The following is a 23,845-nucleotide window of genomic DNA, read 5'->3' as shown; positions in this document are numbered from 1 at the left end:
GGCACTTTAACTAAAGCTCGTTGAACATAATTACTTGTAATTACTGTGCTCCAGCAGACTCCAGCGTCACATATATCAGTGTCCCTGCGCTGAAAAATGGCATGCATACCCAAGGGACATGCATCCACATACTGAAAAATTATTTGTTGAATGAGCTTTAGTTCAAGTATCCCTGCCACTGTTTTCCAGCACGGGGACACTGATACATGTGATGCTCCAGGTGCTTTAATTAGAGCAGATCATGGAGCCACTCTAATTAAAGTGCTCCCCTCCCATTCCCCGAGCACATGTATAAACACCCCTAAGTGTAATTCTGTTCCACCCTGTTCAAGTCCTGAAAATCCATGAATTGTATTTGTAATTTAATGTCATCCAATCCTTAATGAGGCTGGATTACTAAATGATTAATCAAGTCTCCTCCAATGCACTGTAATTACAATGCATTGGAGCAGCCTTGTTGCACAGGTATAGGTACTTTAAGTGCCTAAGTCTATCTAGATACACAACAGGCAGAATAAAATCTGGTCTAGCATGTCTATATTCAGTGCTGGTCTCAAGATTAATATGTGTAACTCATCATTGAAGCTGAGCTTAGAAAGGGAGGAAGGGGGAGAGGGAGAGCTTCCACAAAATGAACAATGGGAGAAATGTCTCAGCAAAAAGTGCTTGGATATGTTGTTGTATGGTTTCTTGACCTCAGGCATAATAGATGAAGAGTCTGCTTTTTTAAAAAGATGCAGAATCATGGAGTTACCTCTCTGTTGTCATATGCTTTAAATTAACTGATAAGGGGGGGCTTCAGATTTCACCAGGTAAAGCCAATTTTCATTGCAGCAGGCCTATTTGGTTGAGATGTTTTTAAACTATGAAATACCATTTGATCCTTCCTCTGGGGAAATGCCTTGCATTTTATATTAAAATTAACCATCTGGAATTTTTTGCAAAGAGGGAGAGATTTATTTTCCTTGCTGAGAGATTTTGATAGAATAACTCAGCAGAGTCCTGCCATCTCAAAGTTTCCCATTTAGTGAGGTCCAAGCAAAAGAGTCAGTAAGCATTCTAAATACTCTGTTCCTACTGAAGCCTATTAATGGGAATGCTCAGGCCAACATCAATTGCTTTTGAAGATCTCACCCTACGACATTTCAAATCAGTGCGACTTGCTGAGAATTCTGAACAATACCCTAAAAAGTACTGCAGTTCCAAAGAAGTTAATGATTCATAGCTCTCTCCATCATAAAAGCATTGGCCTGAATCTTCAAAAGTGAGGCTGATTAAAAAAAAGTGTTCCATTGAAACTTTTTTTAATTGTAAGTTGAGTTTTCAACCAAATGAAACAGGTTCATGCAGTATTCATTCCTTGGAAGCAGTCTGTTTTTCATTGAAAATGTTTTGTCTGAAAACAGAAAACTTTGCAGTTCTCAAGTTTTCCATAAAAAGTGAAAAAAATCCATGAAAAGCTTTTGGTTTTCATGTGTGTCAGCATTTTTTGCAGGGAAAAATGTTTCCTATCTAGTTTTACTTTGAAAGGACCGAGCTGATGGTCTGGGCTCCGCTGTGTTAGGCTCATCTATTGAATAGTTTTTCATTCTGATTTGTCCTCTCTGCTTCAAATACATCTTCTTTTAGTTCTTACGGAAAATCATGGAAACTCTTCCAAGAGAGATAAACAAGCCAGGTTAACCAACAGGGGTCCAATTTCCACTTTCAACAGGGAAGCCCCAGCCAGAAGTCTATTTCCAATAAGGCATGGTTGCCACCAGAGCAGTGTCAAACATATTATGAGAAAAACCTAAGGCCCATGAATGAGAGCCAGGTTAGAGGGGCAAAAAGTGATACAGCCATCAAGAATTTCCAGCTGCAACTAGCACTGATTGTCAAAACAATGCCACCAGGGGACTTGGGGCCAAGTTCTATTCCAGTTATTGGAGGTGTAAGTGGACTTTAGTGTCTCAGTGTGATTCTATTCCACCTTGTTCAAGCCCTGAAAATCCATTAATGCATCTACTTTTGAAGCAGCTCATCTTCTGACCCTTAAGGCTGAGTCATAAAATTCATCAAAGAGAAGGAGGATCCACTGTCCTTCTTCATTGGCTGTTCTTCAGGGACTCAAGCAGGGTAGAATACAATTGCACTTAAGTGCCTAAGTCTATTTACATGCCTAATAGGTGGAACAGACTCTGGTCCTTGGAGTAACAAGTTGAGAAGTAGCCCATAGGTCAGTTAGGTCAGAAGTAAGCTGAGAAGCCTGGTGGTGTGTTCCAGGTGGTAAACTATGCTTGAGAGCTGCAAGTTCAATTTGTGATTCTGCCACAGGCTTCCTCCATGACCCCAGGAGAATCCCTGCAGGGCACATTAGAGTAGACATATCCATTGCATCCAAGTTGTCTGCATGTAAAAGGAGGTCTTCGTCTTTCCTCCAACCATCTAGATTCTGAGCTTTCTGGAAAGAAGGTCTTCTCTGGGATCTCCAACCACTGCCGTCTTACAAATAATAAACAGTAATTTTATGTACAACATGTAACATTTTTAAACAAGCTATACCAAAAGCAATCCATATAAACTAATCCAGAGGTGAGCAGCCTATGGCCAATGCACCATAGAGCCATTTGATCCAGCCTGAAGATATGGGGCTTCAGTAGTGTTCAGCAGTAGGAGGCTTTGGTAGTAAGACACTTTTCCTGTACCACTGTGGGGAGAAGTGGTAGCAGCAGCAGTGGCTGGCTCTTAGTGCCCTCCTTCCTGACCACCCACCTCTGGCCTAAGCTGGGTTTTTCTGGCCCACATGGACTAGAAAGGTTGTTGACCACTAGACTAAATGAATATTTCACAGTCCTGGGGCCCAGAAGAATGACTGTGCAGTCATGGCTGAAATCCTAGTCTCATTAAAGTCATTCATATATCTGCCATTGAGACCCTCTACCTGTAGTACACTACAGCTACATTGAGGGTGAGTCTACACATGCATTTAAGCATAAAATTTAATGTGCATTAAACTAATGCGCATTAAGAAATTTTTGGCAGGTGTCTACACATGCAGGGACTTGGCATTAAAGTTAATGCACTAGGCACTAAAGTTAGTACCAAGTCACTGCAGCCCTGCTATGTGCCCTTAGTGGCTAGGTAGACCCAGCACTAAGTTAGTTCCAGGTTGCATCTACACATGCATTAATGAGCTTTAACGAATCATGCCTAAATCTGATATCTGCAATTACCTCGCAAATTTAGGCACAAATGCAGGTATCAAATTTAGCTGCAATTAACTTAATTTAGCCATTTTAATGCACGTTAAATTAGGCTAATGTGCATTAAAGCATCTTGTGTAGACATGCCCTGACTGTATTTACCTTAAGGCACATCAAGTCTAAGCAATGAGTTTTTTGCACTGGTAGCATGTCTAATAGGAACTTACATTAAGCAGTTCATGAAGTCAAGAATAGGTGAGTTCATGGCTCCATAGCTGATAAATCCACAAAAGTAAGATACACTGAGTGAAAAAGCTTTCTACCTGAAGATAAAACTTCAGAATGATCATGTTGTAGGGGAGGAACATATTTTTATTAGCCAGCTGTCAAAATAGTCAAAATATGCAAAGCTGTAGCCATTGATTTCTTAGTAGATAAATAAATACTGGGCAGAGGACAGCCTTCATAAATCCAGATGGAACACAGCCTTTCACCCAGAGATCAGACAAATGCAGAGCAAGAGGCACTAGAAGATAAGCACATTTTCTTTACTTCCTTCTATAAAGGACAAAAATCCCAATCCCCACATCTGTGAGTTGCTCATAGAACTAGCATGCTTCAGCATCACCGGGCTGGTAGATCTGGGGGATTATACAGGGGATATTTATGCTTTTTGTAATGTGGAGTCCCAGTGCAGTGGGACTTCCCTATACAGGAGAACAAAGGGGAATTGAGGTTGAGGTAGTGTTAAGTAGGAAACTAGCTGGGTGACCAACACCTCGCATATCCTTTGTGGGATATGTGCATGAATGCACTCTTCTGGAATACCCTCTGAAGGAGGGCAGGGCTGCTGCTCCATGACCCTGAGGGAGGATTCTTCCCTTTACTTCCATCTGTGGCACTCCTCATCATTCATCCAGGTGTCAGGAGGTGGGTTGGTACCTCCAGAAAATAAGGCAGAAGCGATAAACTTATGAAACCTATTTCCCTGAACACATGTGCCTCACCAGTGTCTGGCACAGCATGGGCTTGGCACCAGCAGCCTTGCATCTAGGAAAATAGTCCTATTAGGCTCCCACATCAACAGACTGAGCAGAGAGGTGATTGTCTCCCAGTTTATTAACACGCATCCCTATAGGGAAGGGACAGGTTCCCTTCTCAGGTTGAGTGGCACAGAGACCCTTCATAGAAGAAGAACCTGCCAGATTCTATTCCACCTAGTAGGCATGTAAGTGGACTTAGACATCCATGTGTGGTTCCATTGTACCTTGCTTGAGCACCTGAAAAAATGCCAGTGCCAAAGGTGGTTGGATCTTCCTCCTTCTTGCTTCTTTTTTGTGGCCCAGTCTTAAGAATCAGATGCTGGTATGTTACAAGAGTAGAGGCGTCAGTGGATTGTCAGGGCTTGGACCTACTGAAATAGAATTACAGTTAAATGCCTGAGTCCACTTAGTTACCAATAGGTGGAATAGAATCTGGCTTCTGGGGTGCTTAGATTGTCATATGGCATATTGAACACTACTATCTCATTGTTTCCCTGTGCTCCTTTTGTCTATTCAGTCTTGTACTGTGACCTCTGTGGGAGCCAAAAACATTCTTTTGTTCTTTGCTTGTACAGCACATCACACAAAAGGGTCCTGTTAAATGGTTTGGATTGCCAGGCTCTAGGCAAATCTAACAATATGAGGACTTTCCCAGGTGACTGATCCAACCTAAATACAGGTAGTTTCATTTATAGACAGTGAGAGTAGGAGTGGGAGGAAGAGAGGAAAAATGAATATGCAATGCCATGTAATGGTTTTATGAGGATGGATTTGGAATGGCCATGTTACTCACATGAGCAGACCTGGTGGAAATTAGGAGTTGCCACTGATCATATTTATTTGGGAAAAAATGTTTTTTAATTGTGTTTTTCCCAATAATTTTCAGTTATTGAGCAGGTTGTTGTCTATGCTGTGTTACAACAATCAAAGACAGCCCTGATAAAGGGAAGGCATCAGTATGTTAGGCAATCATTGATCTTGAGAGCCTTAACAATACATTCAGAAGCAGACACAGTGTCTGGACCTGGAATCTCAATTTTCTGAGATCCAGACCAGGCCTTCCTCTACCAGACCTGCTAAAAACCCGAGCATTGTCTCAGCTGAGACATACTAGCTTTTTTAGTTACATCACTTCCAGCTGATAACACTCAGAACAATGCAAGTTTGGCTATGATATGCCTTCATGGAGTTCCTACGAATTCAGAAATATGACAGCCTGTGACATACGATTAACACTGTACCCAGTACTCTAAATTTTGCCTATGAGCTGTCATAATTTCCAATGACTCTCTATATACTAATGATAACTAATAATTTCCTTACTGCTTAAGACACTATTGCTTGTTTTCTTAAAATAACCTTCCACATCAGGAAGGTTAGGTACAGCCCTGGCAAACATCTTAGTAAGTGCTAAGAAGTTTCCTCTTTTACAGTAAAGAAATATTTAAAAGTTTCCTGTTAGCTCCTAGTACTTCAAGCAATTCAATGTAATCTGCATTCCAATACATTGTTTTATTACACACTTTCCGGTTTATTGCTGTAACAGGAATCATTTTGAACACTGTGCCCCACCGCCAAGAACGAAACATATCAGTTGGCAGCAATTTATTTTAGGAACTTTCAAATTGTCTCAAGAGACGGAGGCTTCATTTGCACCACATTAATATTCCCAGCATACTTCAGGGAGATACTAAAATCAGCTGGAAATTACAATGATGAAATGTGTTGTTTATATCCATAACATCTGTACCTCCTTTTAGCCTTCCCTCATGTAAACCTAGTACTACTTGAAGCTGCACCAATTTCTACCAGCTGAAGATTTGTCCCAGGGTAAAATATTTTCATCAACATGAATGATAGATATCTAAGTAACAACATCCTGTAACCAAATCAACTGACATGGCCGTCTCAGTGTCTGTAGATTCAGAGCACTGGGGGGGAAGAATACCGTTTTTCTACACAGGTTCTGCTTGTGCTCAGTGATATGGTATATCCACTTACTCATCTTTCTATCCATGTTTCAAAAGCTGACCAAGCTACTACAGAATACATAGATTCTGTAGGGATTGCTCTGTTTCAGGATTTTTAATCTGTCCACACCCATGGGCACGCTGCAGTCAGTTATTGATCAAAGTTATTGCAGTCACAGATCCCTCAGCCAACCACCTGGGGTGACCACATCCACAGATATGGAAATGCACATGCAAGGCCTTGTCTACCTGCTTAGAGCATTCCAACCAAAGCTCACTGCTAACCCTATCCATACCAAGATGGCTGTAGTAGCCCTGACACAAAGCAGGCCCTGATGGGCTTTCTTCACCCGTAAATCAGGTAGTTGTGCATGACAACTGGTCTGGTCATTTCCCCAAAGCAAGGCTGGACACTGGATGAGGACTTGAAGCTTCTGGCTCCACCTAGAAACTGGCTCAAGCTCTACCCAAAATCAGGATAGGTGGCAACACTGATAAAAGATAGAGAAAGCTGAACACTGTGGCAAAAGAAAATCACCTGGAAACTGAAACTCTGGGTGGCCATTGGTCTTGTTTTATACCAGACCATCCTGTTTTAAAACTGTTTTCCCCGTCCATTTCCAAAGGAGAAAAGGGTTGCAAAAAGCCCTGTTTTTCAATTCTTTGGTGGGAATGCTTGTCAATCATTTGTCCTCACACTTCTATTGGCTGTGCGTAGCGGTAGGGTGGTTCAAAGCCAGGAAGAGCAGGGTTCTGAGCCAGCCAGGGAGGGAGGTACTGGATCCCAGGGGCTGCTTCCATGTCATATGGTTGACATGGGGCCTTGCTGCTGATTGGCTAAGGGGCCCAGGGGCCACACCCCTTGCTACTGATTGGCTGAGGGGACAGGTGCACCCCTCACCACTGATTGCCCTGGGGGCTGGTGGCCCTGCCCCTCACCAAAGGGATGGATGCTTCAGTGGCCACCCTACCTGACTCAGAACATGGTGGTAGGGATGGTGGTCATAGCAGTTATGAGGGAAATGTGTGGCTGAGGGGAGGTGCTGGTGAAGCTGCTGCTCAGTGCATCATCTCCTTCCACAGGAACAAGATATAGGCCTGTGGTACAAAACAAAAAATGTGTTTTGCACCATCTGTAAGGGGTAGCTGGAGCAAGCGCACCTTGTGGAACAGCTTTTCTGAAGTGTTTTTTAGCAGTTTAACAATGAAATTGGATAGCAAGTCTGTTACAGAATCTTTGTCGGCCTCTCAGAATCCATCCTGTCTTTGAAAAAAGAGAACTTCCATTTTCTTCGTGACTTCACTCCAACTCAGCATGTAGTATGAATTTTTGCTTTATTTATTATGTTTAAATGATAGTCGTATTGAATTGATCAACCTCTATGATTCCCTCTGTTCCCTCCTTGACAAGAGTAGATGAACTCTGTATGCCCTGTGTACGTGAGCATCTGTGTGAGAGGGTGAATGGTGAAAGAATGGCAACTATTTGCACGAAAACAGAAGAAGATTTAACTAATTGTATAAGCAACAAGGTGCTGATGTATAAGTTACCAGATAGTTAACTAATTAAGCTAATTAATGGATGGCTGAAGAACTCGTCTGCAATCAAGTTCAAAGAAGATAGTGAGAAGAAGGAATTCTGCATATCCTGCCTGCCATTTGAACTACATGATGCTTCAAGAACATAATGCTTCAAGGCAAAGATACCAACTACACGATGACTGGAATGACCTCATCGAAGATAAACTAGAATCACCTAAAGACTGAGCATGGAAAAACCCCAATGCTGAACAAAGGCTTGAAATCCCTATAAAAGTGAGATGCAGACAAGCCAAGATGGGAAATCCAGTCTCTGCAACCTCATGGAGCACAGGCGTACATGCCTGTATACCCCCACTCATATCCTCAATAAGCCTGGACCTGGCCATCCAGTGCTAATATTGAGTAACATCTGCTGGTAACTATAACATCTTACTGGAGTGGTTTTGTCTGTATGCCTGTTTGTGTCTGTTTGTATATATGCTTGTGTATGTCTTTGTCTGACTGGTGTGTCCAAGCTTATGTATCTGCTTCGTGTAACCAATAAACACAGCATTTTGCCTTATCCTCTTTTTAAGGTCTCACTCTTAATTTGAGCTATTGGTAATTTTAAGTAAGATTTTGGTGAAGAATGCGAAGTGGGGTGTATGTGGTTTAATGCTACACTTATTGATTTGTTTGTCTGTTTAAAGGTGTGCACACTGCCCGGTGGTAGAAGTGCCAGGTACTGTGGTTCTGGGTTAGACCAACCCCACAAAATGTTTTGTAGGTTTGTATTTCCCTTGGCCTGTGTGCAGGGTTTTGTAGTTTTGAATTGTACTGTGGTTACGGGTTAGACTGTTTTTGACATAAGGATTATTAATGATTCATGGTTTTGATTTTGTGGCTGTTGGTATTGGTAACTGAGATTAAACACTAGGTAGCAGAAAACATGTTTAAGAAAAAGATAGTACAGGAGGGTCATACTGTGAGCCTGGGAACCTTACCCTAAGAACTCTGCAAAACGTGGGCATAGCCCTTGAACCAAACAGGCAGTAGCAGATGCCTGCACTATTACTGATTTGAAAGAAAAATTTAGAAAATATGTTGAATTGTATGATATTCTCCATATTCCATGAGAAAAGAAGATGCAGTGATTTGGCTATTATAGGACGCTTCTAAAAATCTTTTCCTTTGCCTGACAAATAGTCAGGAAGAGGTAGCTCTGTTAAATAAATAACTTGCCCAAGTTTGGAAAGTTTAAGGGTAACCGTAGCAGAGGCACAAATGCATTGAGCATCTCACAAAGATCCTAAGCAAAATAAAGTTAGAGAAGAAGAACTTAGAGGAAAAAGCAGGAGAAAAAGTTAAGTAAGAACAAGAGGATCATATATTACAGGGTTAAAAAAAAAGTAACAAGTAGAGAAAGGTAAGTAAAAAGGCAGGTAGGTAGGTAGATCTAATCTCTGACCACCTATTTTGGAAGACGTGTGTCTTCTCAGATACCTTTCAGGAAATATGTATGTGTACTTGCCAAAAAACTATGCCAGGGTATTTCCATAAGGGAGTTGTTTCTAATGGTGCCAATTAGATTTGGGCAGAAAATCCAGAGCAATTATTTCCCTAATGTAAATTGCCAAGTCTCTTACTATTTCCTTTGGAGAAGTAGGCCTTCCTTCCCCACTGTCATCCAGCCTGGATTGAAAATTTAAAGCCATCATTAAGATCAGAATATCTGTATACGATGCCCTGCCTCTCACACCAATAGGCACCCTCTCCAGTCACAGAGTAGGGCTCACCAGAAAATAAGAATTCCATCCTATCAAAAAATACTTCACGTCTGACATTTGCTTCTGTTCCATATTAAAGCAAAACTGGGTGACTCTATATAAGACACTACTGCACAGCTGCTACTGTGCATTTATTTAGTACTTGTACAGGCTTCCCTCACTTTATGCTGTAGATGCATTCCTGGAAAACAGCGCATAACTCAAATTCCCATAAAGGGCACCCACTTTACTATGTAACAAATAGGGATACATTCCAAGACCTCGACTGTACAGACCCCCAGACCCATTTCTACCACTTTTACAAGACAGTTTTCGTGCTCACCAACAGCAAACAGTACACACAAGCACCGAGTGGTAACTGTTTAGTTGATGTGAAGCAAGGGTGGAAAAGGGTCTCCAGTGTTAGCTAGTGGGATGCTTAGAAGCTATGATGGGGATAGCAACTACAGAAACATGTCATAGACAATGAGTGGGGAGCACAGATCCACACAGGAGACTATATTTTGGCATGCGTCACTCCCACAATGCACCACACAGAGCAGCTGACTGCAGGCTTCCACTACACCAGTTGCATAAGAGTGAATTTGCCTCGAATATAATGAATTTTTAGTATAAAAAGGGTCATCGCATAAGAGCGAATTCGCACATACAGAACCCGCATAAAGCAAAGGAAACCTGTACTAGCAAGTATTAAATTAATGTGCGTAACTGGAGAACATCTTTTAAGTGGTGGTACTGCGCAGTAGCCTAATAATACTGTGCATTATTTTTCAGCTACTGCACAGTCAGCATCTTATGTAGATGTGCCCACAGAGAGCTTCCAATACTTTTCATGAAAACTAAGAGAGAGCAAAATCCATCCTAGAAAAATCATTATACCAGTGGTTTGGGAAGCCACCTGGGGTGTGCAAGACATAGATTTAAACCCCTGCTCCAAGTAAGGCCAAATGGTCTTCTTATCAGTTTTGACAAAACTTTTACTATGTAGGATTCTCAGGTGCATTACTGAATTTCTGTTTAAAATCAGAGAAACATAGAGTCTCACCCCCAAACAGCTCATATCCTGGTAGCAAGAAGATGCATCTGGTATATAGGAGATCCAGGTTCAAGATCCTGGTCTGAATTACAGTAATTACAGTGGGTGGGTAAACAAGGTACATGTCCTCGATGTGCCTGAATGGAGCTAGGGGGGGCACCTTGCTACTGTCCCTTGTTCCTCCACTGCACTCTGCAGCAGCACCAGTAGTGCTGGCTCATGATGGCCTGGGTGGTAGCAGTACATGGTGCAGGAGCTGCTGCCAGAGGTTCACCTCTGAGGGGAAGGATGTCACCTTCTTTGTTGCTATTGAAAATCAGTTTTTAAGTGTATACTTGACACACGCCAAACCCAAAAAAGAGGTGACATATCCATCCTCCCGCATATCAGTGAACCTCCAGCTGCTGCTTCTGCACCAGCCACCACCATCATCCAAGACACAGTACTAGCCAGCTGCACCTCTGCTGAGTCCGACAGACTATAGATTGGCCTTATCAATGGGATTGGCCTAATTAGTGGAACATTTGCATACTCTTAGTGGCCATTTCTTTCTCTGACCAGAGATTTCCACGGAAATGGAGAAATTTGCCTGACAAAATGTAATCATATCTAATAATTTGCCACAAAAAATTGCATGATTCAGCATTTTGGTGCAGAAAACTATTCCATCCAAACAGCTCTTGTACAAGATGGATCCTAAGTGATCAGCAGCAGGAGATGCCAACAATAATATGCGTATCAGGACAGAATAAAACAGTAACAGCAGAAGATAAGACCAGTGCCTCCAGTAATCAAATCCATTTTGAATAGAAACATTCTGTCTCACGTCACAAATGGACATTCCAATGTCGATGGCAGCACCTTCACTTTGCCTCAGCATCACAAGCTACAATGGCAGATCCTCGTATGCCATTTTCAGTTACAGCTGTATATGAGTCCCTGGTTTGAACCTGGTATGCAGCAGCCATGATTTTCCTCAGAGGCTGCTTGGGATCATTAGTTGGACTGCACATTCCTGAGATATAATCACTGTCCAGTTTGTCTGACTGGACTCCTTTCATAAAGCCAGATGTCTACCTCCTTTTAGATATCCATGTAGCCCCAAGTCTCCAAAGGTATCTTCCAGCTATCAAACACACTTTGGCTCTCGCTCTTCCTGCCTTTCTGTTGCTGGGCCTGAGTTTAGAGGAACTCTCCTTTGCCATCTTAGGTACAAATTCTGAAACTCATACACACACTGGATACATCTACACATTCGTTAACCTGCTTTAGTTAATACACTTTAAATCTAATACCTCCTGACATTTTTACATATGCTCTGGGGATGGGGGGACAGCGCCAAGAGCTGGTCTAATTAAAGCACCACCACATCTCATGTATCACTGTCTTTGCACTTAAAAATGGTGGCATAGGTGCTTAAACTAAAGCCCATCAAACAAACTTTAGTTCAAGCAACCCTGCCACCATTTTTAAGCAAAGGGATGCTGATACACAAGACACAGGAGGCTGCTGGAGCACTGCAATTGCCACGCTCCAGCAGACCCAATTAATCAAGTCTGCTCCAACACTGTATTTCCAGCGCATTGGAGCAGCCTCCACACCCGTGCATAGGTGCCCTCTATTGTGAGGTACTAGGGAAATGCATATTAGTTTATCTTAATGTGCATTAACTAAAGAGCACAGTTTTTTCAGTGATGCTTTAATGCAGTGATGCTTTAATTACAATAGTCTAATGGCATTAAAGCACACATGTAGATGTGCCCACTTATGTAGTACCTCACCTATGAGTAATGCAAGCTGACAGTAGTACTTGCCCAGGGCAGCTGTGGAATGTCCTTCACTGGAGGTTTTCAGGAAGAGGCTGGATAGCATGTGCCTGGGATGGGTTAGGAACAGAGTATCCTGTATCTGTTCAGAGGGTTTTACCAGATAATCTGCCAGGTCCCTTTGCAGCCTAGGATTCTCTGAAACTGGGGAAGTAAGGTACTGCCCCAACAGGAGTTAGAATGGCCTTTTGCTCTGAGCTGTCTTGGTCTATTGGGCTTTACTTCTTCCTTCCCCTCTGCCCTGCTGGTGTGTTCACATCAGTTCTGGAGAGAGGCAAAAGAGGAAAATATAATCAGAAAAAAGAGTTAGGGGAGAGCGGAGGGACTCCCCACGACCCTCCATCCTTTGCTCCTTTCTGCAGTGGGAAGTGATTTCAAACAAAGCACTTGAGTTTTGGCCAATCAGAGTTGGCCTTCTCCAGTTGCCAAGGAAACCTTCCTTCCTCTGGTGCCTAGCCCATGTGGTGACACCTTGCATTGTGCTGTGTGCTGTCGCCCGCATGACCGTCTCTCAGAGGTACCTGCTTTATTCCTGTACGTATGTAATTTGTGCGGGTCCTTTAGGATGAAAGGTGCTCTATAAATGCAAACATTGCTCTGGATCTGGGACAATGCCATGAGCCCCTTTTCCTCTGCCAAGATGCCTGTATTGCAGGCTGCAAGCCCCTGCAGTGAAACCAGCAGCTATTATGCATAGTTACCGGGAATGGATTGTTTGATCTGTGTCTGATGAAACCCCTTGATCTAAAAGGCTTCTTCTTAGGGGCTGAGGATGTCTGTACTAAAAAGGGAAAATGCTGTCTTCTGTAGCCATTTCTGGAGTGCTGTCCAGGTGAATATCAACTCTCTAAATCAGAAGTGGGGTGGATGGGTTAAGGTTGTTTGATAGTTTATTGTAAATTCAGAACACGGGGTTTTGCCCGCCGAGAAAGTTGTACCTTTCCATAGAAACAGGTTTTCCCACGTTGGAAATGATTTGAGCTAATCAGAATAACCCTGAATTAAAGAAGAATGATCTGTCTTTTACTTTTAAAGGGCCAGATCCCCATGCACTTCCTTAAGTTGAGTAGGATTTTGCTTTGCCAGTAGCCCATTGATCTCACTGCTGCTGTTTGCAGAGTAGAGTAATACCTATCAGAATCTGGCCCTAAGGAGCTGGAAGATTAATTCTGCCCAGGTCTGTTTTTCATTATATTTACTATCCTCTCAGGGGGGTAATTAAATCATTCAGGTTTGCAAAGCACCTCGAGAGCTGAAAAAGCACCGTTCTCATTAATGATGATATTATTCTATTTCATTGCAAGCTACCCGGACTGCTGAGATTTCACGCAAAATGACATTGCTATACAGCCCCCCCAGCTGTATGCCTGCTGTTTGAATTGGGAAATGCCAACCGCTTTGGTTTCTCATGCAATACCGCCAGTATGTAAAACAAATCAAAGACCCCCTTGCCTGTGAGGGGGGCTGCTCATGATTGGAGCTAGTGAAAGTGTGACACAGGGATTTGACTGCTCGGGCAGCAGCACTGACGAGCACATTTTGCAGCTGCTGCTGCTCCGTGAGCTGCAAACTCTCATTTCCTTCTCTCTCTCTCTCTCTCTTTCTCTTTCTCTTTCTGTCTGCATTTGTACCATCTGCATGCTGAGAAGTGTACCTGGCAGCCAGCATCTTCCAATCCCTGCAGCATTCTTCATCCCTCAGCAGCAAACCACTCTTTGACAAGCAACAACCATTCATCCCTCAGCAGAAACCATCTCTCCTGACACCAGCCTCCATCCTTCTGCAGACTCCATTCCCTGGCAGTCAAAGACATCCATGCCCCCATCCTCTGTCTCCACCCCTGTTACCATCACATCACCCATGCAGTAACATCCTCCATCACCCAACAGCCTCTCTTCTTCCCACCACCTATCATTCCTCTATGGGAAAGCCGTCAACATGAGCACAGATGCTAACCACCTGCCTACAGGATCCCAGGAAGTGAGCGGGGCTCTGTGGACTCCATCCAGCTGGACGGCTTCAGATGTCCCTCCCAATACCAGTGCCTCCTTGGCAGAGCAGCCAAGGGAAGAGGAGTGGAGAGGCAATGTTGGAGAGATTGCAGGCATGGTTGTGATCCAGTTCATTTATGCCCTGGTGTGTCTGCTGGGGCTGGTAGGCAACTCGCTGGTGATCTTTGTTATCCTGCGCTATGCCAAGATGAAGACAGCTACCAACATCTACTTGCTCAACCTGGCCATTGCTGATGAGCTTTTCATGCTCAGTATCCCCTTTGTGGCCACCTCTGCTGCCCTACACCACTGGCCCTTTGGTCGGGCCCTGTGCCGTACCGTGCTGGGCGTGGATGGTCTCAACATGTTTACCAGTGTCTTCTGCCTGACTGTGCTCAGCCTGGACCGCTACATCGCCGTGGTGCATCCACTACGGGCAGCCACCTACCGCCGGCCGCGGGTGGCCAAGATGGTCAATGGAGGGGTCTGGCTGCTCTCACTGCTGGTGGCTTCACCCATCCCCATCTTTGCTGGTACAGCCACCACACGTGATGGCCATGCGGTGGCTTGCAACCTCCTGTGGCCTAGTCCAGCTTGGTCAGCCGCTTTTGTGGTCTATACAACCTTGCTGGGCTTCCTGCTGCCGGTGCTGGCTATGGGACTGTGCTACCTACTGATCGTGGGCAAGATGCGGGCGGTGGCTCAGCGGGTGGGCTGGCAGCAGCGGCGGCGCACGGAAGGGAAGCTGACCCGGCTGGTGCTGATCATTGTGGCTATGTTTGTGGTGTGTTGGATGCCCTTCTATGTGGTCCAGCTGGTGAACTTGTTGCTGCCCGGCCGCCTGGATGCCACAGTCAACAACGCATCCCTCATCCTGAGCTACTCCAATAGCTGTGCCAACCCCATCCTGTATGGCTTCCTCTCTGAGAACTTCAGGCACTCCTTCCAGGGGGTCTTGCGGAGATGCTTTGATGCCAGCTTCTGCTGCTGCCCAGTGGACCTGGATGAGGCAGAGGAGGAGGAGGAGGAGCCACTGGATTACTGTGCCAACACCCGGGGCAATGAGAAAAACAAGGGCTGCATGTGCCCGACCCTGCCCTGCCAGCAGGAGCCTGTGCACCCTGAGCCCTTCTGCAAGCCAGGCACCCTTCTTACAAAGACCACTACCTTCTAAAGGATACCTCTGCCTCAGCATCCTTCCTCCTAGGATCTTGGCCTTCCGAAAGGGTGCCTCCACCTGCCACAGGACCAGCACCTTCCAGTGAACATCATCACCTGAGAGCACCTTTCTCCACACCTACTGCTCCAGCTTGCTCCATAGACACAGACTAAGGGGGTGACTCAACCTGTGTAAGTCCTCGGTGTGAGGGCTCCTTGCTTCTAGGTAGGACCTTTCCTTCATGTTAAGGTGGGATGGGGTTTGTACAAATGTTTGGACATTTTAGAGCCAGAGTCTGCCCCTCTTTGCCATATCAAGTAGCACCTTACTCCAAGTCAGGTCTCCATGCTCTCAGGGGTAAGGGACCACTCTGAATCCAGCATATTCTTTCCGTCACTCCCATTCATGACATTTCCATCCAGGAGTTCTCCGTTTGGCTTATATGGAATAGCCTGCTTCCTATGACCATGTTCAGTACAGGGCACTTGGGCATAATTGTAAGCCATGGGTCCAAATCTCATAGCTGACAACATTGACAGGAATTTGCAGGCAATCTCACTGAGAATAGGACTTTTCCCTCTAAAGCCAGTAACATGTTTAGAGGAAACAGTTTGCTTAAAAAAAACAGAAAAAAAATTGGAGGGATTTTACTATTATTAGTTTGAGAGGGAGCCCTTTTCAGTATTTTTCAGCCATTTCAGCTTTATGAGATGGGATTTTCAAAAGTGCTCAGAGCTTGGTATACACTGCAACACTGTGGGTGCATCTGCATGTGCAATTAATTTGCAGCAGTAAACTTTGATACATATCACACCAGTTTATTGCTCCCAGATGCACCATTTGAATGTGCATGGAACCGCAGCACATTGAGCCGGGTTGAAGCAGCCCTGGGGCCCCAGGGGGCCAGCCTGCCAGCCTAGGGGTGCTGACCCAACTCAGTGTGCTGCAGAAGGGCTGGCTGGGGCAGGAGGTTGCTCTAGTGCAGGGCTAGCCAGCTGGGAGGCCCTGCAATGAAGCACTCTCGTGCCCCAGTCAGCCAGAACAGTGTCTACATGTCTGTTGCTGTGCACAAAGAAAACTTTGCAGCAGGATAGTACTTGTATTTGTGAGTACTAATCTGCTGCAGAGTTTATTAGGTTTCTTCGGCCTTGTAGAGCCTCACATATGGACGCTGAGATGTTTACTGCAGAGCTAATTAGGCAGCTCAGCAGTAAATGTCTCATGCAGATGTGCCCTGTGTCACTTAAACCACACTGGTTTAGGTCACATTGGTATAGTTCAAGTGAAATTGAGGCTGCATTCCTTAAAGTAGACTCAGGTGTAACGTAAAGGTGCTCTATACCAGTAGTGCTGTTCCCATAAAAGTATAAAAATAAGCTATCCTAGGGTAAGGCCCTTTTATAGCAGGATAAATGCATCCACAACTCAAATTTGTACTGGGATGGTTCTAATGGTAAAAAAATTACAGTCCTAACTGGGAGAATGCAAACAGTGTGGACCGGGCCTAGATCTGCTCCCACTGTAGTTAATAGTAAAGCTCTTTCTGATTAAACTGGGAACCAAGCTAGGCCAATTTCAATGAAAATGTCAGTAGCATAACTAAGAGGGTGAGGGCAACTTGGGCACCAGCTCAGGCACCAATTGAATGGGAAAGCACAAAACAGCAGGTTCTGCTACCCCAAGGTGCAAAACTGCCTGGTTATGCCTCTGGAAAATGCCACCATAGGACCAAGTGCTCTGCATCAGCATGAAACAGGAAAGAGAACATTATGGTGATTGTTTGGAACAAGGTTTTCTGGCTGTCCCTTTCTGCTCAGGATGTTGACCCAGAGTTTATCTATACGGGGGCGCTCAGGAAGGTGGATCTGAATTTGTCAAAAGGTATGATTTGAAAGTGGGTTAGTTAAATGGGTTAGTTAACTGGCATAACACCCTTGTGTGGACACTGACTCATAATCCATTTTAACTCAAGTAAGTTTGTCTCACTTCAGGAGTAGGCCAACCTTTTCAGTGCCCTAAACACAGGCTTGGGCCAATGCATGCCTTGTTATCAGCGGAGCAAAGGTCTCTGCTGTCCCAACCAAGGTAAAAAATGTAAAATAAATTCAGTTGAATTAGATCCACTTTACTTCTGAATAAGTGTGTCCACACAGGAGTTTAATGCAGTGTAACTAAACCACATTATAAAGTCAGGTTAAGTTTCTTAATAATCTCCATGTAGACCAGTTCCAACTCACAAGATATGGATTCACACGACAGGTGGGGCATGTTCCGTGTGTGTGCTCATGTGTGTGCGATACATATACTTATTTTTCAAGTGTGTCCTCTCACAAAACAAATTGCTTGAAAATCTGGCCCAGGCTGGTAGCTTCCCTTTTGTAAAGATCTGGTTCATTTTCCCACACTTTGCCAGGTTTCAGTAAAGCTATATTTCTGTAGCTTAATTATTTATATCATTTGTAACTGACATGAAGAACCATGGCCTTGGGTATTAAATGCCTCCTGTTTTTTTTTTTCTGTCCTGTTTCCTTGTTCTGTTTTTACTTGGTTTTTACCTGTTTTCCAATAGCTCAGGTCATTTATATCAGAGCAAACCGGTGACAGAGCAGTTACATTACATGATGGCTCAGCAACTCCACTGCGTACATTTTGCACTGACGTAAATGATTGCAGAAGACCCAAAGTAATAAGAAGATAGTCTAAAGGGGCTTGATTGTCCCTGGTTATTACACAAACGTGCAGACTGGGGGGAAAGTTGTGCAGAGCACTGTGTTCTTAGGACAGAGCCAGGTAATTAAAGAAAAACTCAGGGACGGCTGTTTCTTAGTGTGGCCTATTGCAAAAGGGCAACCAAGGCCTGTGGAAGCAACTTTCTCCCCCCAGCCCCAAAAGAAAATACACACACACACACCAGGGGTGGATTAATGAACAGGCCCACAGGCTCAGGCTCTGAGCTTCCAGAAACAGAAGGCCCCACTGGTTTGGAAGCTACAACCACTGCTGTTTTTACCTCCACACAGTCAGAGAAGGCTATTGGCTGCTGGAGACCCTTTGCCATCATCTCTATAGAGTAGTGGCACCCATCTATAACTTATGGGAACTGAACAGCACCCCATTTCAAACATTCACTCACTTATTATAGAACAACTGGAAAATGGGGGCCGGGGCAGCAGCCAGGCAAAGATGAGTTTGAGCCTGCATTTACCTACTCACACCTGCTTATCTTCTCACACCTTAAGGCACCCTTCAAAAGATCTCATGGCACTGGGGTTGCCAACCCTCCAGGATTGCCCTGGAGTCTCCAGAAATTAGATATAAATCTGCAGGAGCCTGCTGAGAGTCACCTGGGACATAAATCATAGGGCATTCATTAAAAGAAATATTAAATTTTGAATCTGATTTATACAATAGTCCAATGGGTTTTAAAAATGCAATTGCAACGTTCATTTGCTTTCCTGATGTAATGACTCATTCATGTCATTATGTCATGTGATGAAACCTCTTGGAATAGATTTGAACAGAGTTGGCAACCCTACATGGCACCCTAATTGGGAATCATTGCCATAGGGAAAGGGATGCAACCCATCCTACAGGGGAACTCACAGGAGGTGCTTAATATGAGCAACTTTCTATCACAGGTAGTAGTCAGGGCTTTGGGACGAAGGGCTGTTTGGGCCCAAGGCTCCACAAATTCTTAATTTGCCATTTACACATATGCACATACACATGCACATGTATGCATGCACAACACATGCTTCAGGCAACAAGCTCTCCCCTATGGCAGAGAAAACACTTCCCTGAACCTTTATCATATACACACGCATAGAGCCTCTCTCTGCCTATCCGTCTCTCTCTTTTACACCCACATCCATGCACACACTGACACCAGCTAGCAGAGACCCGCTATGGAGAGAAATTCTCTGACATACACATTCTTTGAATTAAAAAGAAAAATAAACAGCTGGAACTTAAAAACGCCAGAAAAATGACAAGATTTCTCTACAGGGACTATCGACTGAAGTCATGTCAAGTTCACACTGTAAGGCCTTGATCTTGCACCTGCTGAACTGAAGTCAGTAAGAGTACTGCCACTGACGTCAGTGACTTCAAGTCAGGCACAGTTTCATAGCTCATATGACCTGTAACCCAAACTCTCTCTGCAAACTCTTCCTGGCTCAGATCTTGGTCACATACAGAAGGAGGCATGGTGGGTGCATAGTTGCTATCTGTCATGATTTTATCTTAAGTTTTATGGCAGTCAGTGTTTTATTTGAAGCCCCAGCTCTTGGAGTCATGTGATTACAACAAGACTCTCAACTTTCATTTGTCTGTTAGCTTCCAGCTCTCATGCCTAAGGAATGAAAGTTGGAAAGTGTGAAACTTACAGGTTCAAAGCCCAAATAAAAAGAATATAACATAGATTTATTTTGAAAAATCATCCTTTTCAAACAGATCAGCCCTTGACTTACGATTTTTAATTGGCGGGGGGAGAGGATTCTGCTACACGTGTCATATGCTCAAGGAAGCAGGCTCCACAAATGGTTTTTATTTACCAGCTATGTTGGCAGTAAAGTGAGTAAAAGCAGATGTACTGTCTGATTCAGGAAACTCTTAAACGTTGTCTGTCTCCTTGTTTCTCCAGCCTAGACTTCCTTGCTAATGTATCTTCTGTTCAACACATGTGGTCCCCACAAGATGGCAGTATGGAGGAGATTTTCACAGGCACAAAGAAAAACTGTGCCAATTCTGCAGATAATGATTTTGCGTGGCTATACCAAGTGGGCACCTAGATTGCAAATACTAGATTATGGCAATTTTAGCGTGGGGCAATCTTTTGTGTTCATGTAATTGCTTTTGGCTGCTTTTGACTTTTCGAAGATTATTGCCACAATCTGTTTATTAGGTGCCTGGCTGAATGTGCTGAAGTCTCTGAAAAGTATATTAACGTGCCTATTAACCTGTCCTCGCTGTCCCATGCTTCCAATTTCCACATGGCCTTTTGCATCTTGCCAGGGAGAGTTACAGAGGCTTTTTCATTTGTTAAATAGGGCCAGGTACAGGCACAGCCCTCTGCTGGAGGCTGTCTAACATCACCCATCAGGTCTCTCTCCTTTTGCCAGAGAGCACTCAGGGCAAGTCAGCCAATGGAAATTTTTTCCAAGGCTCCATAGTGCTGCTATATCATTCCAGTCTGGTATGTGGAGGAGAAAGGAAGAATATGGCAGGAACTCCACTGTGTGAGGCTTATCTATGGGACCTTTTAGGAGGATACACAGACCCTGAGGATGCGCCTATCAGAGCATCAGGCCTTTAATTGCATTTTACTCCCTCCTCTACATGTAAAGCAACATGCAGGAGCTCTCCTGGAATGTAATCCATTCTCTGTGTATAAGCAAGTGTGCTGACAAACAAAGCCACAACAAAACTCGGAAGACAGGGGGGAAAGGAAGGAAAAAGAGGGGCAGCTTCTGAAAAAGAAGGGATCCAGTAATCCAGTTACTCCTACAAGGCAAGGGGTTTTTGGAGTCATTCAAAGGATGGCTCAGCTGACCTAACTTTGCTTTTCCAGTCACACATTTCTATGTCAACTCCATCATGCCATATTCCTTTAAATATCAAATTACTTTTTAAAACCACATTTTTCTTCTAAAAAATGGCCTGCATCCCAAATTTAGTTTTAAAAAAAAATTAAAAGCTCTCCCATACACCACAAAGGCTGTATCCTTGCACACGTCCTTATTGGATCTTTAATTTTTTTCCTGAAATTGAAAGAGAGAAAATTTGCATGGCAGAGGTTTTTAGTCTAAGAAACATAGTACATCCATTGAGGAGAAGTTGATAATCTGGAATATATATTTGGAAGATAACAGCAGGGGGTTGGTGTGGTGTATAAAAGGCTGAGGTATATTATAGCCAGCTAAATCTGTTCCTCACACAGAAGACTATGGTTCTAGTCCCCCAATAAGACAATTGGTGTGAGAAACAAACTGGGGCATAGTACCATCCAATGAAAATATTTTGATCCTCTCCTGGGCATTAGCTTCTGGGGTTATTTTTGTTTTTGGGTGGTTTTTTTAGTAAATTAATTAACTTTCTGCGATTTATAGGAGTAGATTTAAGTGGCAGTGGGGGAAAATATCTGCAACATACCAACTTGTATCCTCCTTAAGTAAAAATTACCACGAAAGTAGATATTGTGAAGTTGTTACAATGAAGGGGTCTGCTTTTCCAGTTACTCCTTTCCTGCATTAGAAGTAGAGATGAAAGGAGATGGTTGATTTCAAGAATATTCTGGGGCTATGCAGGGGTCTGTCTGCAGTAATATAAATAGGTGGGAGGGGAAGCAATCAGGGTACTAGCTTTGGACCCAGATTTTGGGAGGGGAGGCAAGAATAGCAGCTATAGCTGAAGTCACATCAGTCTCAAGGTTGCTCTAGTTTATACTGTTTCTCGTAGCTCCCAGTTAATCCTGGGAAATAGAGGAAAGCATTTTGTGGTTCAGTCCAACCAGTTCCTTGATGCCTCTTCAAGTGCTGGGGAATAGAAGTAATCAACTCCTAAAAAGCCAAGAGATCAAATCCTGTTCTCTGTTACCCAAGAACCACCCCTAAGAATTGGTTCTGGCCACCAGGGGCTTAACCTGGCATCCTGGGAAAGCAACATTAAATTAAATTAAATGTCTTCAGTTTCACTTTGAACATCTCCCAACACAAACACACACATACACACAATAAGACTAGGTATCAGAAACAAGGACAATTCCTACTAAAGGAAGGGTTGATCTGTCAGCCCTAAATTACAGCAAGACAAGATATTTTTTATCTTTTAAAATTTCCTGTTTCTTGGAGACTTGAGGTACATATTGTTGTTGTCATCTTTTAAAGATAGAATATTAAAGCAATAAAAATTGCACATAGTTTGCAAGCTCTGAAAACGAATGATAACTATTTACATTGGCACTATAACCCAGCTGTACTTGAAGATTGATCAATTCATGACTGTTTCGGAATGAGGTCACTGGAATCCTGCCATCTGTGATGCATGAAAACCACACTTTGACTGGGGTTTTACAAAACCAAATCTCCTAGCAAAAGCCTCTTGACTAGCCATGGATAAATACCCCTTGATTGGTTATTGTCACGCTTTCCTCCTGGATCAACATTTCTGGAAATGGTAAAATTCCTGTTGAAGTCAGTTAGGACCCAGCTTCCACCCTTGGTTTTCTATTCTCCCAAGAAAATGTTTCTAGCAGCTTTTCCAAGGCACCATGATACTTTCCATTCCTGCTAGACATATACACCTACAGAAGTCTCTAGCCTGCTCTCTTCTCTGTAGAAATCATTTGAGGTAGGATACTTTGTGGAAAGTTCATTCCACCCTTACTGTTGTTCATTTTTTTCACAGCTGTGTGTGGATATTAACTAGTTATTCCTCATGAACTCCCTGGGAGGTGAGCAACATTGTCCCCATTTTGAAGATGGGGAAATCGAGGCATGAAGTTTAAAGGGGTTTTGTATGATTACACAGGGAGTAGCTATGAAAGCCAAGATAACAAACAGGGTCTCCACATATTCAGCACCATGCCTCATTCTTCAGGACACACCATTTCTGATCCAAGCATATGAAGGAGACTGTATTCTTCCTGTAAGCCACGTTGAGAAGCAGCTGAGCACATTTTGCTGAAACTTTCCATAAACAAACTCACCCTAGGGCTGAGAACCAGCCCAAAAAATTTTAGATCCCAAGGAAGTAATTTGCCAGATTTATGAACAGCTGGAAAAGGAAGATTATAAAGGAAGCTGTGTTTCCCCTGAACTGTGGCAGGTGCTGTGAGCATCCACTGTGACTAATTTTAACAGAATTAAGTTATAAACTGTAGACCCAGTACTGCAGACAAAACTCCCAAATGAGTCGAAGGATTTGGATGAAGGCACAAGACCTAAATTATATGTACCACAGGAAAAACACCCGGAGGTGAATCCTGTTCATGTCTCACACAAACAAAGATCCACTGGCTTCAAAGGAGTTTTGTACAGTATAGGCAAACAGATCTCAGCAGAGTTCAGAAAAAGACAAATTGGTCCTTTTTAGCTATTATTTTATTTCTCATGTCTTAATGTTGATATCTTGATGTTAATCTTGTTCTCTGTTATTAACCCATTGTTCTGTATAATCGCATTTGTGGGATAACTATAAAAAATACATTTCAGCTGGCTTTCTGCAGCTCCCATTGAATCCAATAGGATTTGGAAAACCTGACAAGAAGAGAAATCATTCTTGTTAGGAAAGACCAATATCTTCTATTATCAAGGGAGATTGCATGGGGA

At 43.5% G+C, this 23,845-nt stretch overlaps 1 protein-coding gene across 1 annotated transcript; it reads left to right on the top strand.

Moving 5' to 3' along the window:
* The first annotated feature begins 13,899 nt into the window (after positions 1-13,899).
* Positions 13,900-23,568, top strand: SSTR4 (somatostatin receptor 4). The gene is made up of 2 exons (XM_090051901.1): positions 13,900-15,743; positions 22,923-23,568. The coding sequence occupies exon 1, from the start codon at positions 14,307-14,309 to the stop codon at positions 15,531-15,533; it is 1,227 nt and encodes a 408-aa protein (XP_089908027.1). The 5' UTR covers positions 13,900-14,306; the 3' UTR covers positions 15,534-15,743; positions 22,923-23,568.
* Positions 23,569-23,845: the final 277 nt, after the last annotated feature.

The sequence above is a fragment of the Crocodylus siamensis genome, chromosome 1, assembly GCF_052110815.1.
Source record: "Crocodylus siamensis isolate JL-2025a chromosome 1, ASM5211081v1, whole genome shotgun sequence".
NCBI classification, from domain to species: domain Eukaryota; kingdom Metazoa; phylum Chordata; order Crocodylia; family Crocodylidae; genus Crocodylus; species Crocodylus siamensis.
Note: the sequence above shows the minus strand (reverse complement) of the source record. Positions and strands in the feature narration are given on the sequence as shown.